Source organism: Trichosurus vulpecula, chromosome 9 (genome assembly GCF_011100635.1).
Source record: "Trichosurus vulpecula isolate mTriVul1 chromosome 9, mTriVul1.pri, whole genome shotgun sequence".
NCBI classification, from domain to species: Eukaryota; Metazoa; Chordata; class Mammalia; order Diprotodontia; family Phalangeridae; genus Trichosurus; species Trichosurus vulpecula.
The window spans coordinates 122,163,112-122,176,005 of NC_050581.1; the positions used below are offsets into that span (position 1 = coordinate 122,163,112).

Below are 12,894 nucleotides of genomic sequence, written 5' to 3' on the forward strand. Positions count from 1 at the left end.
ATGAATGATGACCCCAAAAAGGTGACTGAGAAGGTGTGGAGAGCCCAGTAGGAGAACCCTTAGGGAGAAGAGTATGTGTAAGAGGAGGGAGGTTGTATCCTCAGCACTTAGCACAGTGCCTGGCACATAAAAGGCCCTCAGTAAATACTAGTTGACTAATTAACTAACTTATCAACAGTACTGAAAACTGCAGAGAAGTCGAGAAGAATGAACGAGGGGATTTAGCAATTAAGAGATTGTTGATGGTCTTGGAGACAGCAGCTTCAATTGAGTGGTGAGACTGGAAGCCAGATGGCAAGATATTGAGAAGTGGGTGGGAGTCGAGGAAAGGAAAGCAAAGAGGGTAGTCAGTTTTTTCTAGGGCTGTTAAAGAGAGGAAGAACACAGGATGATAGTTTGAGGGGATGGCAAGCTTAAGTGAAGATTTTTTTTTCAAATATAGGGTAGGTTTGAGCATGTTTATAGTCAGGAGAGAAGTTAGTGAATAGAGATTAAATATTAGAATAAGAAAATGGTCAAAGCATCAAGTTTCCAGTACAGGCAGAAGAGGATGGGACATAGTATCATAGGCAAGGAGCTGGAAGGGACCTCAAAGACCATCTAGTCCAAACTCCTCATTTTACCAAGAAGGAAACTGAGGCTGAAGAATACTAAGTGACTCGTCCAAGATCACTCAGACAACAATCATCAGAAGTGGGATTTGAACCCAGGGCCACATCTTCTTCACCAGTGGCTGAATGCCTGAGGGGATTTGAAGTGTGGAGTCAAGGAGAAGAGGTGGTTCGCAATGAATGGCCTTTGTTTTCTTGGCAAAGTCTGAGGCCAGGTCCTCAGCTTCGGGGGGGACAAGGAAGCAGGTGATACAGGAGAGAGGAAAAGGTTTGCAAGGCAGCCTCTGTGGAGAATGTGACAGGGAATCAATCAAGGCAGAAAAAGATTGCTCTGCAGCAGTGGGGCACAGCACGATTGCGATTAGATGACGTAAATCTGCAGTGGCCCCGATCAGCACTGTTCTGTGACTTTTTAAATTTATATTTTCATATTATGACTTTAATAATCATCAATAAACATGAACATTTCAGTGTACAAAAAGGAAAACACAAAAGGACTGCATATGAAATGGTGAACTCACCTATTGTTTGGGGGATTTTGTTGTTGATGGTGGTGGCTTTAGGGTATATTAAATTAGGGGCAGGTAGGTGGCCAAGTGTACAGAGCAATGGACCTGGAGTCAGGAAGACTAATCGTCATGAGTTCAAATATGGCCTCCAACACCGATGAGCTGTGTGACCCTGGGCAAGTCACTTAACCCCGTTTGCCTCAGTTTCCTCATCTGTCAAATGAGCCGGAGAGAGAAACGACAAACCTCTCCAGTATCTTTGCCAAGAAAACCCCAAATGGGGTCACAAAGAGTCAGACATGACTAAAATGACTCAACAACAATTTAACAGAGTAGTAACAAAATTGACCTGCTTTATGTTCCCTTGTGAACTTTCTATTTTCTTCTGTGTATTTTGAATATTTTCTCGATGCTCCTTTTTGTCTGTTGCTATTTGTTAAGTCACCCCTCTCGAAAAAGGCTCTCCCCTTATAATACATAAAGTTGAGCAAAACATTTCAACACACTGGCCACATCTGACAAGGTATGTCTCATGATGCCTCCGGTCCCTCACCTCTCTCCAAGAGATGGGTGCCACGTGTCACCTTTTGAAGTCTTTGATGTTCAATGCAGGCATGGTTAGAGTTTTGTAGTCTTTCAAAGTTGTTTTTCTTTACATTATCATGACTCCCACGCCAACGATTCTCTGGGTTCTGCACATTTCATTCTTCCCAAGTTTCTCTGAATTTTTCACATTTGTCATTTCTTAAAGTGTAATAACATGCCATTACATTCCATACACGGCAGTTTGTTCAGCCATTCCCCAGTTAATGGGCACTCACTCTGTTTCCAATTCTTTGCTACAACAAAAAGGGCTGCTATATGCATTTTTGTAGAGATGAGTCCTTTGCCTCGTCTTTGAACTCTTTACAGTATATGCCTAGCCGTCGTATCTCTGGCTTAGGGTATATACAGTTTAGTGACTTTTGAAGTGTAATTACTTTGAAATAATCTTTCTGAATGGTCAGACCAGTTTGCAACTCCATCAACAATGTATCAGTGTACCTAATCTAACTCCGAGAAGCCACTCTGCCAATAATTGCCAATTTGTTTGTCTGTCTTTGCCAATCTGACGGGTGTGAGATAAGAGTTTCTGAGTTAATTGGTCTTTCATTTGTTATTAGCAATTTGGATCATCTTTTCATATGCTTCGCATCTCACTGTGGTGGGTATTCGCCTCAGTGGTGCTGATCACAGCCCATTCACCATGCTGTAAGGGCTTTGTGTCCTTGGCTTTATCCAAAGGGAAGTCCACGTAATGGAGTAGTGGGGGAGGGGATAGACTTCCTTTAAATGTCTTGACTTTACTTGGCTATAGCAGGCTGTCTCTTAGTGATTCTTCATCCTGATTATTGAGCCGCTTCTGCTTCCAGGCACACATATCTCTGATGTAACATAAAACACTGTATAAATTTTGCTATGATTATTAGGGGACCCTTGAACCAGGTCAGGAACCATTGTTCCACCCTACTCCCATTCCCCTTCACCCCACCCCCGTCTCCAACCCCCAGCTTAATTAGAGTGAACCTTCTTTCTCCTGCCTTGCCCTGTTCGAGCCAAACAAGAGTCCTTCCAAACCACATGCCCCCTGTGGTGAGGACCGCTGTCCCCTTCTGCTCCATTCCCCCCCTCACTGATTCCTCTAGCTCTTTCATAAATCTCTAAAAAATCTGCCATTCTAAGTCACCCTTATTTCCTACTCTAGATGAGAGGGAAAGGACAGACAGTAATCTTCAGTTAGTGCAATGTCATTAAGAGCCCACAGGCTTCAGAGGGGCCAGCAGAACACGGGAGGGGATCGCTGAGGGTTGATGGGGAGGGATTGGCAGATGGAGCAGAGAGCAGCAGAGGAGCAGGGAGCAGCAGAGATCAGCAAGAGGCTGCTGGGTTGGGGTTATTGGGAGAGCCCAGAGCATCAGGGGGACAGCTGGCAGAATCACAGACCCAGAATCTCCAGTTTGGCGGATTTTGTTGTTTTAAGTGACCTTGGAAACCATGTAGTCCAACCTTTTGTACCCCCACTAGAATCCCTCAACCACACAACCACTGAGGAGTCATCTGGTCTTTGCTCAAAGCCCTCCAAGGAAGGGGAATCCAAGACAGCTCATTCCACTTCTGGATTACTCTGCTTGTTAAGAAAATTCTCTTGACACTGACTAAATTTCCCTCTTTGCAACTTCTTCCCAAGGGTAAGGGTAACAGCAATCAACACCACGATCACAGAATCCAAACTGCCAGGCTGGTTAAAGCCTGAGAATGCAGCATCTTGGCAACCAGGCAACAAGACGGAGACAAGCACCCACAGGCTGCCAGGGCCACTGTCTTGGGATGCCACCTGGTGGCCACTGTTCAGTTAGCTTCTCAACAGGTCAGTGGCCCCAGGACCTGACACCCTCCTCCTCTCCCCAACTTGATCTTCCTGTCCCTCATCTTTCTCATAGGCACACAATCCCAGGATCAGTAAAACCTGCTCTTGAATTTATATTTTTGCTGAGCTTTATTATTCTCTGAATTTCCCAGTAAAGCTTCTTTTGAAAACTATCAATCTTGTGAAAGCCCTGGTCTAGGCTCTCCAGTCTGAGTTTTACCAGGACCTGGTTCTACCTTTTTTGGGGGGGAGGGCAAGGGGGGTTCCCCCACCAAATCATTCCCTCTTTGCCTTGTTATGCATATATGCAGAGGTTAGTTAGAGGAAATCTTCCAATATAGGTTATGTCTAGGTCTTCATAGACATAGCTAAAAGGGTACCTCCAGCTCCCGTATAAGCATTCAAGGTAACAACACAGAAAGTCTGGTATTCAGGTAGCAATCACTTCCTCCCTTGCTGCTTTGCAGCATCCTGCTAAGACCTCAAAAAGGTTGAAGTTAATTCCAATCAATGCTAACATTCTGGAGATAGTTGCTACATCTGGAATGAATGAATGAAAATGCATTTATTAACCATATACTATGTGCCAGGCACTGTGCTAAGCACTGAGGACGCACATACAAAAGTGAGACACTCCCTTCTCTCAAAGGAGCTTACATTCTAATGGCTGTTGTCATTTTTTCACTTGTGTCTGACTCTTCACGACCCCATTTTGGGGGTTTTCTTGGCAAAGATATTGGAGTGGTTTGCCATTTCATTCTCATTTTACAGATGAAGAAACTGAGGTAAATGGAATTAAGTGACTTGCCCAGGGTCACATGCTGGTAAATGACTGTACCAGATTTGAACTCATGAAGGTGAGTCTTCCTGATTCCAAGTCCACTGCTCTATCTACTGTACCACCCAGCTGCTGTTTATATTCTAATAGGGGGAGATAACGTGTGTGTGTGTGTGTGTGTGTGTGTGTGTGTGTGTGTATAAAATGAGGGAAGAACTGTCATGCCTTTTCCAGAAACAAGGTAGTAGTGATTTGATTACCATTCCCAAAGCAAAAGGTGGAGATGAAGATGGGATGGGGTCAGTGTAAAGTTGTATGATAGATATCTAGAGGCTGCATGTGAAATGTGTAGGACATCCTTTATTTTTATCCACAGAAAATGAAAGGAGACCACAAACAAACATAGAAAACATAAAAGATTCATGATGTTCCCCAAACTTTTAATGCCATTCTTAGGATTGTAGACTGAGAGCTGGGAGGGGCTATTTAGACTAAACTCCCTTTCTTTATTTCTTTATAAGCTTCATTAGGAACTGAACCTTAGAGAGACTAAGTGATTTGCCCAAGGTAACAAGGGTGGGATTTGAGCCATTGCTCTTTCCACAAGGGCCCTGAAGTCCTCCACGCCTCATTGCCATCCTGTGGTTTGGACACGTTTTTGAAGGGAACTGAACTTGGAGATGCTAGTAGGGCAGCCCTTTGCATTCTGATGAGTTCAACTTTCCCAGGGAATGCATATGGTCCCTCCACTTCTCCCCAGTAGCACCACTCTGTTGTGGAAGTCATCTGCACAGAGGTGGTAGCTGATGTCATTGGCACGGGTAAGAAAGAAGATAAGAGGGTCAAAGAGAGACCCTTAAGAAATGTCCACGAAAAGGAGTCAGGAAAAAAAAGGATGGTGAGACAACAAAAGAGACAAAGCATTTAAGGTGGGAGAGGAGACCCAGCAGAACGTGAATGCTTCCAAAACCCTAGAGAGAAGAGAATATCCAAGAGGAGGGGGTGCTAGAGATGCAGCCTTCAGGAACATTCATCACCATGCTTCTCCTCTCCACTATCTCCTCAACTTCTGGTTGGGGGGTTAGGAGGCCTTTCCAAGCTGAGATTAGGAACTCAGCATTATTCAGGAACTCTCCCCTCGGGCCACGTGGGTAAACATATGCCTGCCTTGACCATCTGCCTCCCCAGAAACTCTCAATATTCTACCACTGCTATCTCCTGAGCCAAGAGGCTGCTCGCTCTGAGAAGGATGGGGCTACGGGTGAGATGTGAGTTTCTGAACCTCTTGAACCAGATGGGCTCAAGCACGCCATGTTCTTTGTTCCCAATCCAGCCGTTAGTGACTCTTAGAGCAGGAACTTCCTCCCGTATTCTCTAGATACCCACTGTGTTCAAGCAAAAGAAAAAGAGGGAAAAGAGCGGGCCAGAGGGGATTGTAAGACCCCTTTTATAGGCCAGGGCCATAAATAGTCTGTGTAACAAATGTAGGAGCCAACCAATTCATCTAGGCGACAGCCCCCATCAATGAGGCCCACACTATATGGGGCACCAACAGTCATGTCCATCCCCTTGGAAGAGGCAAAGACACTACATAGATTCACCACCCCATAAGATCAATATAATCAAATAATTTCCTTACTGACTCCCTAAAACAAACTAGAACTGTCCCCAAATCTATTTGGCTGCTGGAAGTAGTGGGCTCCCAGCTTTGTAGAACAGACTGTCTGTAGGCCCTTATTCTGGCCTCTAAAAGGCAGCCCTTTTGGCCTTCTCTTTGTCTTCAGACAAAGGCTGGCCAACCATTTGTCAGGCATTTTGTAGAAAGTCTGTGATTCTGTGACTGAATCTTCAAACCCCATGTGACTAAAAGAGGGTGATGTCGTTTTGACAGGAACATTGGGAGGGTGGGCAGGCTTGGGGGTGGAGGTTAAGATTCTGTTTTAGACAAATCGAGGCCATGAGTTTTAGACAAAAAAGGAAGGAAAGACGAATCTGGCAGTACAGATTGGAGGGGGAAGAGGCTGGAGGTGGGCGTTACAGTCAAGTTTATGAGGTCTGGAGAAAGGCCTGGAGACTATATCCTTCCACAGTGACCATATGTTTATTTCCAGTACCCACTTTCCCAGCCCACACGGTAGGCTGTGTCTGTGAAATACTTGTTCAGTATTCCAGAACCAGGTTAACTTCCCTGGGATTCTAGTTTGTACACCAGAGGATCTGGGCCTGGAGTTCACCCTAAGCAAGCTTTGGGATTTGCCCACCTGGGTGCACTGGATAAGGGACATTGGCCACTTCTATTATCTCAGGTTACCTCGAAGCCAATCAAAAAGCTTCCTAAGGGTATAATTAAGTCTCTTAATTTTAGGAGTATATTCAGAGCATAAAACTAAGGACATTATCAAATCATGGAAAAGAATTATAAAAGAGTTGAAATCATATATGATCATTAGTCATGGGATAAGCTTGGGAGACACTCTCATTCTGGTTTTGTACAGTACTAGACACAGTTAGTCACTCAAAAATTCTTGGTAGAGTGATGGAAGGTAATGTAGTACCTGGAAATTAATGACTATATTCCATTTTCTGAAGAGGAAAAGTTGATTCCAAAAAATGGAAGCCTTCAAGGGCAGAGATTGGCCAGTGAGGGAAAAAATAAGGATGTTTCACTCTCAGGCAGTGCGGAGTCTAAACCTGCCACATAGGAGGAAAGTCATAAGCCCAAGCTAGGAATCTTCTTAGGACAAGGTCCACATTCCCCTGGAGAAGGAGACAGAGGAGAAATTCAGGAAGGCAAGTTACCAGATGACGATAGAAGTGGCAAGCTTCTGAGTCAGAAAATGTGGGGACCCTCCTAGGGAGCAGTAGAAAGGCAGCTTCCCTGCCTGCCCCTACCCCTGCCCCTCCATTTGTGCAAAATCTGAAGACTTTAACCCTGACATTATGTCACAAGAATGCATGCAAAGATCAGAGGGACGCTTTGGCAGAGGACAGAGGGTGTGGGAGGCATATACAGGTATAAAAAAGGAAAGACCAGCTCCTTTGGAATACAGGAAGAGGGTCTGCTCCAGACCCTAAAGCATTTGAGGCAACAATGCGCATATATCCAGTGTAGAAAGAGGAGCAGCACAACCCAGAGAAGCAAAGTCAAAACAGAATAAGCGGGTGATGACCTGCAGAATAAAAAGGATTATAGATTTCTAGTTGGAAGTGACATGGCAGTAGTGCAAGCACCAGTGGAGGAAGAGAAGAAGAAATGGAGGAAATGGTCAGTTGTTAGGCCGCTCATGTGACATAATAGATGGAGTGTTGGGTTTGGAATCAGGAAGATCTGAGTTCCAGTTCTGCCTCAGACTGTTACTGGCTGTGTGATCCTGGGCAAGTCTGCCTCAGTTTCCTCATTTATGAGGTTCCCCCCTCACTGCTAGGTTATCCTCTATGTATCTTCTTTGTGGGCAGCTAGATGGCACAGTGGATACAACACTGGGCTTAGAATCAAGAACACTCATCTTCATGAGTTCAAATCCAGCTTCAGACACTTACTAGTTGTGTGACCCTGGAGAATTCACTTGCTGCTGTTTGCCTCAGTTTCCTCAGCTGTAAAAGGACTTGGAGAAGGAAATGGCAAACCACTCCAGTATCTTTACCACGAAAACTCCAAATGGGGTCACAAAAAGTTGTAAAGGACTGAACAGTACACCACAAATCTTGGTTATGCACAGCTGTTTACATGTTGTCTCCTCCATTAGACTATGAGCTTTTTGAGGGCAGGTATTGTTTATGCTTTTCTTTGTATCCCCAGCTCACAGGATGGTTGTCAGGATTAAATGAATGAACAGTAAAGCACTTTACAAATCTTAAAGGGCTATACAAATGCTAGCTGTTATTAGAGTTGTTACAGAGGAAAAGGGCATCCAATTGGTCTTTGAGCCCAAAGATCATTGATCTGTCTGGAAGGTTTCTAGTCGGATTCCCTTATTTTATAGATGAGGACACAGAAGCCCCCAGAGGTTAAGTGACCTGCCCTGGGTTGCATAGATAATAAGTGTCAGAGAGAGGATTTGGATTCTTTCCACTGCCTCCCTCAAAGAATGGCCAGATTGAGGAAAATCCAACTCCAACTGATGGGAAGAGCTTCTCTTGTGTGGGCCACAGAAGCAAAGGAAAAAGAGTTCTTCACAGGTCATACACATTTAATGGCAGGATTCTGCAGAAAACCCGGCAAGAAATGGGATCAGGAGCAAACACCATTCTGTTTGGGAAGACAAAGGATCAGGGGAAACAGAGGTTACAGTTGTCTAAGGAAGAATCCCCCGAACCACTAAAGTATAACCAGCAGAGCCTGGATGCTCATGCGGAGTGAGGGATGCATTCAAGAGAATACAAAAGTGTGCCACGTTTCCAAATGGAATTTCAATTGAAATTCCTGAATTCCAATTTAGGAAACAGAGCCTAGCACAAGGACAGAAGTCCCATCCCCCCCACCCCACCCCCGACGCTGAAGACATGGGGCATCGATTTTTTCGTGGCTCGATGGCCTGGGACTCAGATGATCTCGTACAGAAGTGACAGTGAAGATGGATAGCATGGAGCATTCTGTGGTGCTGGAGAATGGATCTCAAGGAACCACATTTGAGGAAAACACCTTCACAGCCAATCAAAGGACAGATGGGAGTGAAAGGACTATCAGTATTTCCATATTTGGCATAACCTGATGGGTTGTGTCCTAAGTAGATGCTGTGGATCAAGTCTTCCCTGGAACAGCGCCCTCTGGACTGGACTAGCCCTCCAGAGACTACACCTCTCCCGTTCATTCAGGGTGGGAGTTAATCCACTCAGTTTGGGAATTCCTACCCTGGGGCTGAGTGTCCCTAGACTGGTGAGGGGGTGAATGAGGGCAACACACTTAACCTACTTCCAGACTTACCCAGACCACGTTTCACATGCAGCCTCTAGATATCTATCATACAACTTTACACTGACCCCATCCCATCTTCATCTCCACCTTTTGCTTTGGGAATGGTAATCAAATCACTACTACCTTGTTTCTGGAAAAGGCATGACAGTTCTTCCCTCATTTTATACACACATACACACACACACACACATTATCTTCCCCTATTAGAATATAAACAGCAGCTGGGTGGTACAGTAGATAGAGCAGTGGACTTGGAATCAGGAAGACTCATCTTCATGAGTTCAAATCTGGTTCAGTCATTTACCAACCGTGTGACCCTGGGCAAGTCACTTAATTCCATTTACCTCAGTTTCTTCATCTGTAAAATGAGAATGAAATGGCAAACCACTCCAGTATCTTTGCCAGGAAAACCCCCAAAATGGGGTTACGAAGAGTCAGACACAAGAGAAAAAATGACAACAGCCATTAGAATGTAAGCTCCTTTGAGAGAAGGGAGTGTCTCACTTTTGTATGTGCGTCCTCAGTGCTTAGCACAGTGCCTGGCACATAGTATATGGCTAATAAATGCATTTTCATTCATTCATTCCAGATGTAGCAACTATCTCCAGAATGTTAGCATTGATTGGAATTAACTTCAACCTTTTTGAGGTCTTAGCAGGACGCTGCAAAGGAGCAAGGGAAGAAGTGATCGCTACCTGAATACCAGACTTTCTATGTGTCTGCGCAGAAGCTTGAAGGATGATAGGTGGCTGAGCACTGGGGTCATTCATTTCAGTAGAGCATCCTGATAATCCTACAGAGTCTGAAGGATGGAACGATTGGTTGAGAGAGAACCTCAGCAGGCAAACAGGTGTTTTCATTGCAAGAGTGAGATATAGGGTGTGTCTGAGAAGTAACTCACATGATACATTTTTCAGATTTCCAACGTTTCCAAGAGCGCTGTAGGTTGATTTCTTGATCTGTGGTAAAAGATCCCAGAAGCCATCTGATAAAATTGTTGCTTAATGATGTTAATAAAGTGTAGCAGTTCAGGCATCTCTTATAGGGATGAACTCCTTACATAGAATAAGAAAAGATAAATTTGTGTAAACTACAAGATTAAATAAAAGGACTAAAGTGGACCAGTGTACCATCCTGAGAGTTCAAAATGTGGCAGATTTTTTGTTAAGACGGTTGCAAGATTGGAGGTCAGCAGAGGGGTTGGGGCAGGATAGGTAGATCTGAGAATCATCAGCATAGAGATGGTAATGAAATCTATGGGAACTGATGAGATCACCAAGTGAAGTAGAAGAGGGTCAAGGACAGAACCTTGTGGGTCACCTACAGTTAGAGGGTGTGATCTGGAGGAGGATCCAGAAAGCAGACAGAGAAGGAGCAGTCAGATAAGTAGGAGGAGAACCAGGAGAGAGTGATATCCCAAAAACCTAGAGAGAAAAGAGTCTCAAGGAGGACAGCGTGATCGAGAGAGTCAAAGGCTGCAGAGAGGTCAAGGAAAATGAGGACTGAGAAAAAGCCACTGGATTTGGCAATTAAGATCATTGGTAACTTTGGAGAGAGCAGTTTCGTTGGCATGATAAGGCCAGAGGCCAGATTGCAAGTGGTTAAGAAGAGAGTGGGAGGAGAGAAAGTGGAGGTGCCTATTGTAGATGGTCTTTTTCCGGACTTTAGCTACAAAGGGACAGAGATATATAGGATTATAATTAGAAAGAGTGGAAGAATCAAGTGAGTGGTTTTTTGCAGGATGGAGATATGGGCATGTGTGTATGCAATAGGGAAGGAATCAGTAGAGAGGGATTAAAAATAAGTGCTGGAATAGGGATGACAGAGGGGATGATCTCTTGGAAGATATGAGATGGGATCATTTGAAAGAGCAGAAGCTCCTGTTCACCTTGCTAAGGAGTAAGACCACTTCATCATATGAGATAGAGGCAAAGGAGGAGAGTGAATGATGGGAGGAGAGCTTGAGGTGAATGGCCTCAATATTTTCTGTAAAATAAGAAGGATCTCAGCTGAGAGAATGGGGAGAAAGGAAGCCATGGAAAGTTTGAGGAAGGATCAAAAGAGAACAGAGCTTTATGGTACTATTAGAGAAGGTCCAGTCTCGGCTGACATTGACTGATGTCCACTTTAGTCCTTTGACTAGTTATGAATCCGTCTAACCGCATTTTCATCTAGTCAACAGCCACCCATCCTGTCCAATAAGAAATTAAGAGAAGCTCTGAAATGCTTTTTTGAAACCCAAGATGTCCCTACAATGAGTTATCCTTATAACTCCATTTAAAAGAAAGGGAATGGAGTTGGTCTGGCAGTAGACAGCTAATTTCTCAGTGCTCTCTTTTCAACTTTACAGAACCCTAAAGCCCCATTAAAGAGGCATCTTGGAGTCAGATCCCTTTTCCCTCCCCCCATATCCTGCACCTTGTATGGGTGAGCACTAGAATGGATCTTTGTGTCCTGCCTTTCAATCTGGGTGTTTGTTCTTCCACTGACTCTAGCCAGAAGCTTCCTATCCTTTAAGGAGGGTGGGGGGAAAGTAAAGAGGTTTTTCATGATCAAGGATACAGCAAAGTCCCTGAGTTAGTCACCCCTTATGACCTCATAGGTGCTCCCCTAGCCCTCCTGCTTAGACCAGGTCACAGCTGTCAAGGCAGGTCAGAGGGTGACAGCTACTTGCCTCCAAACCATGGGATTGAAAGGCTCTGTAAGGGTGGGCTAGGTTAGAAAGTGGGGGGAAGAGTTGGGTGGCAGCTTGGGAATCCTGGAGATCCTGCTTCTGGTTGGGAGGGTGGTGGGAGGGAAAGATACATTGACCTAGAAGGGTGAGAGAACAAGTATCCTCTAGAGGGCTCCAAGTAACTCTGGGATCTAGGGACCAAGGGCCAGTCCACAGAAAGAATGGTCACTCAGTGCCAACATCTCCCAGTCCACTCTTCTCATCTGTCCCCTTTCCTTCCTTCTTTTGCCCCATTTCTGGTACAGAAGGGTAGTAAAGAATCTGAAAACGAACTTAACAACTTTGAAGAAAAAAACATGGTAGGTGAAGAGTGTGTGTTTCCTTAGGGTGGGACTGGGAGGGGGCAGAAGTCCTCTCAGGCTGGAGAAGAGGGAATGACTCCTGTAGGGGGATCCAGAGTTGACTAGCACACATTCTTGGTGCCAGGGAGCTGTGTTTGACTATGTCCTGGACAGATGGTGGAGGGAGATGTAGCAAGGCTTGAATCAGGTCATGTGCAGGGAGTGGAAACTGAGAGGGTGGGGATTTGGAAGGGCCAAGGAATTAGTTGCCTAGGAATAGGATGGGGACTGGAGAGGAGTCCATCGGAGCTCAAGACTGGGCCTGACATGAGAACATTGGATTCTCCTCTGGTAAGGAAGGAGTAGGTGCTTTTTGCCAAGCCAGGCCATCCTAAGTGGTCCCTCCTGTTAAGCTCTGTCCTACTCCCTGCAGCAGACACAGATGAAGGATGCTGCAAGCTGGAAGATTCAGGCATGGTGGCAGGGAACGTTGGTACAACCGGCACTGCTACATGGATCCCTCTAAGCCTGAATTATCCAGTGCTGGTTGTGGGTGGCATATATAAGGCTAACGGAGAGAAGACGACAGGCAGTGCTGCTGCTGTGTACCTCAAGGGAGTGGGCCCTGGTGAAGTTCCAGCACTGGTCCACATGTGGCA

The 12,894-nt window shown here is 45.1% G+C and overlaps 1 protein-coding gene across 1 annotated transcript in view; it reads left to right on the top strand.

The window, feature by feature from the left end:
- Positions 1-12,894, top strand: part of LOC118832233 (IQ domain-containing protein F5-like) — an 18,490-nt gene continuing 5,596 nt past the window's right edge. Inside the window, exons 1-3 of the mRNA XM_036739632.1 lie at positions 1-33; positions 5,494-5,566; positions 12,669-12,853. Coding sequence (XP_036595527.1) covers positions 1-33; positions 5,494-5,566; positions 12,669-12,853 — 291 coding nt within the window. The remainder of the gene's footprint in view (positions 34-5,493; positions 5,567-12,668; positions 12,854-12,894) is intronic.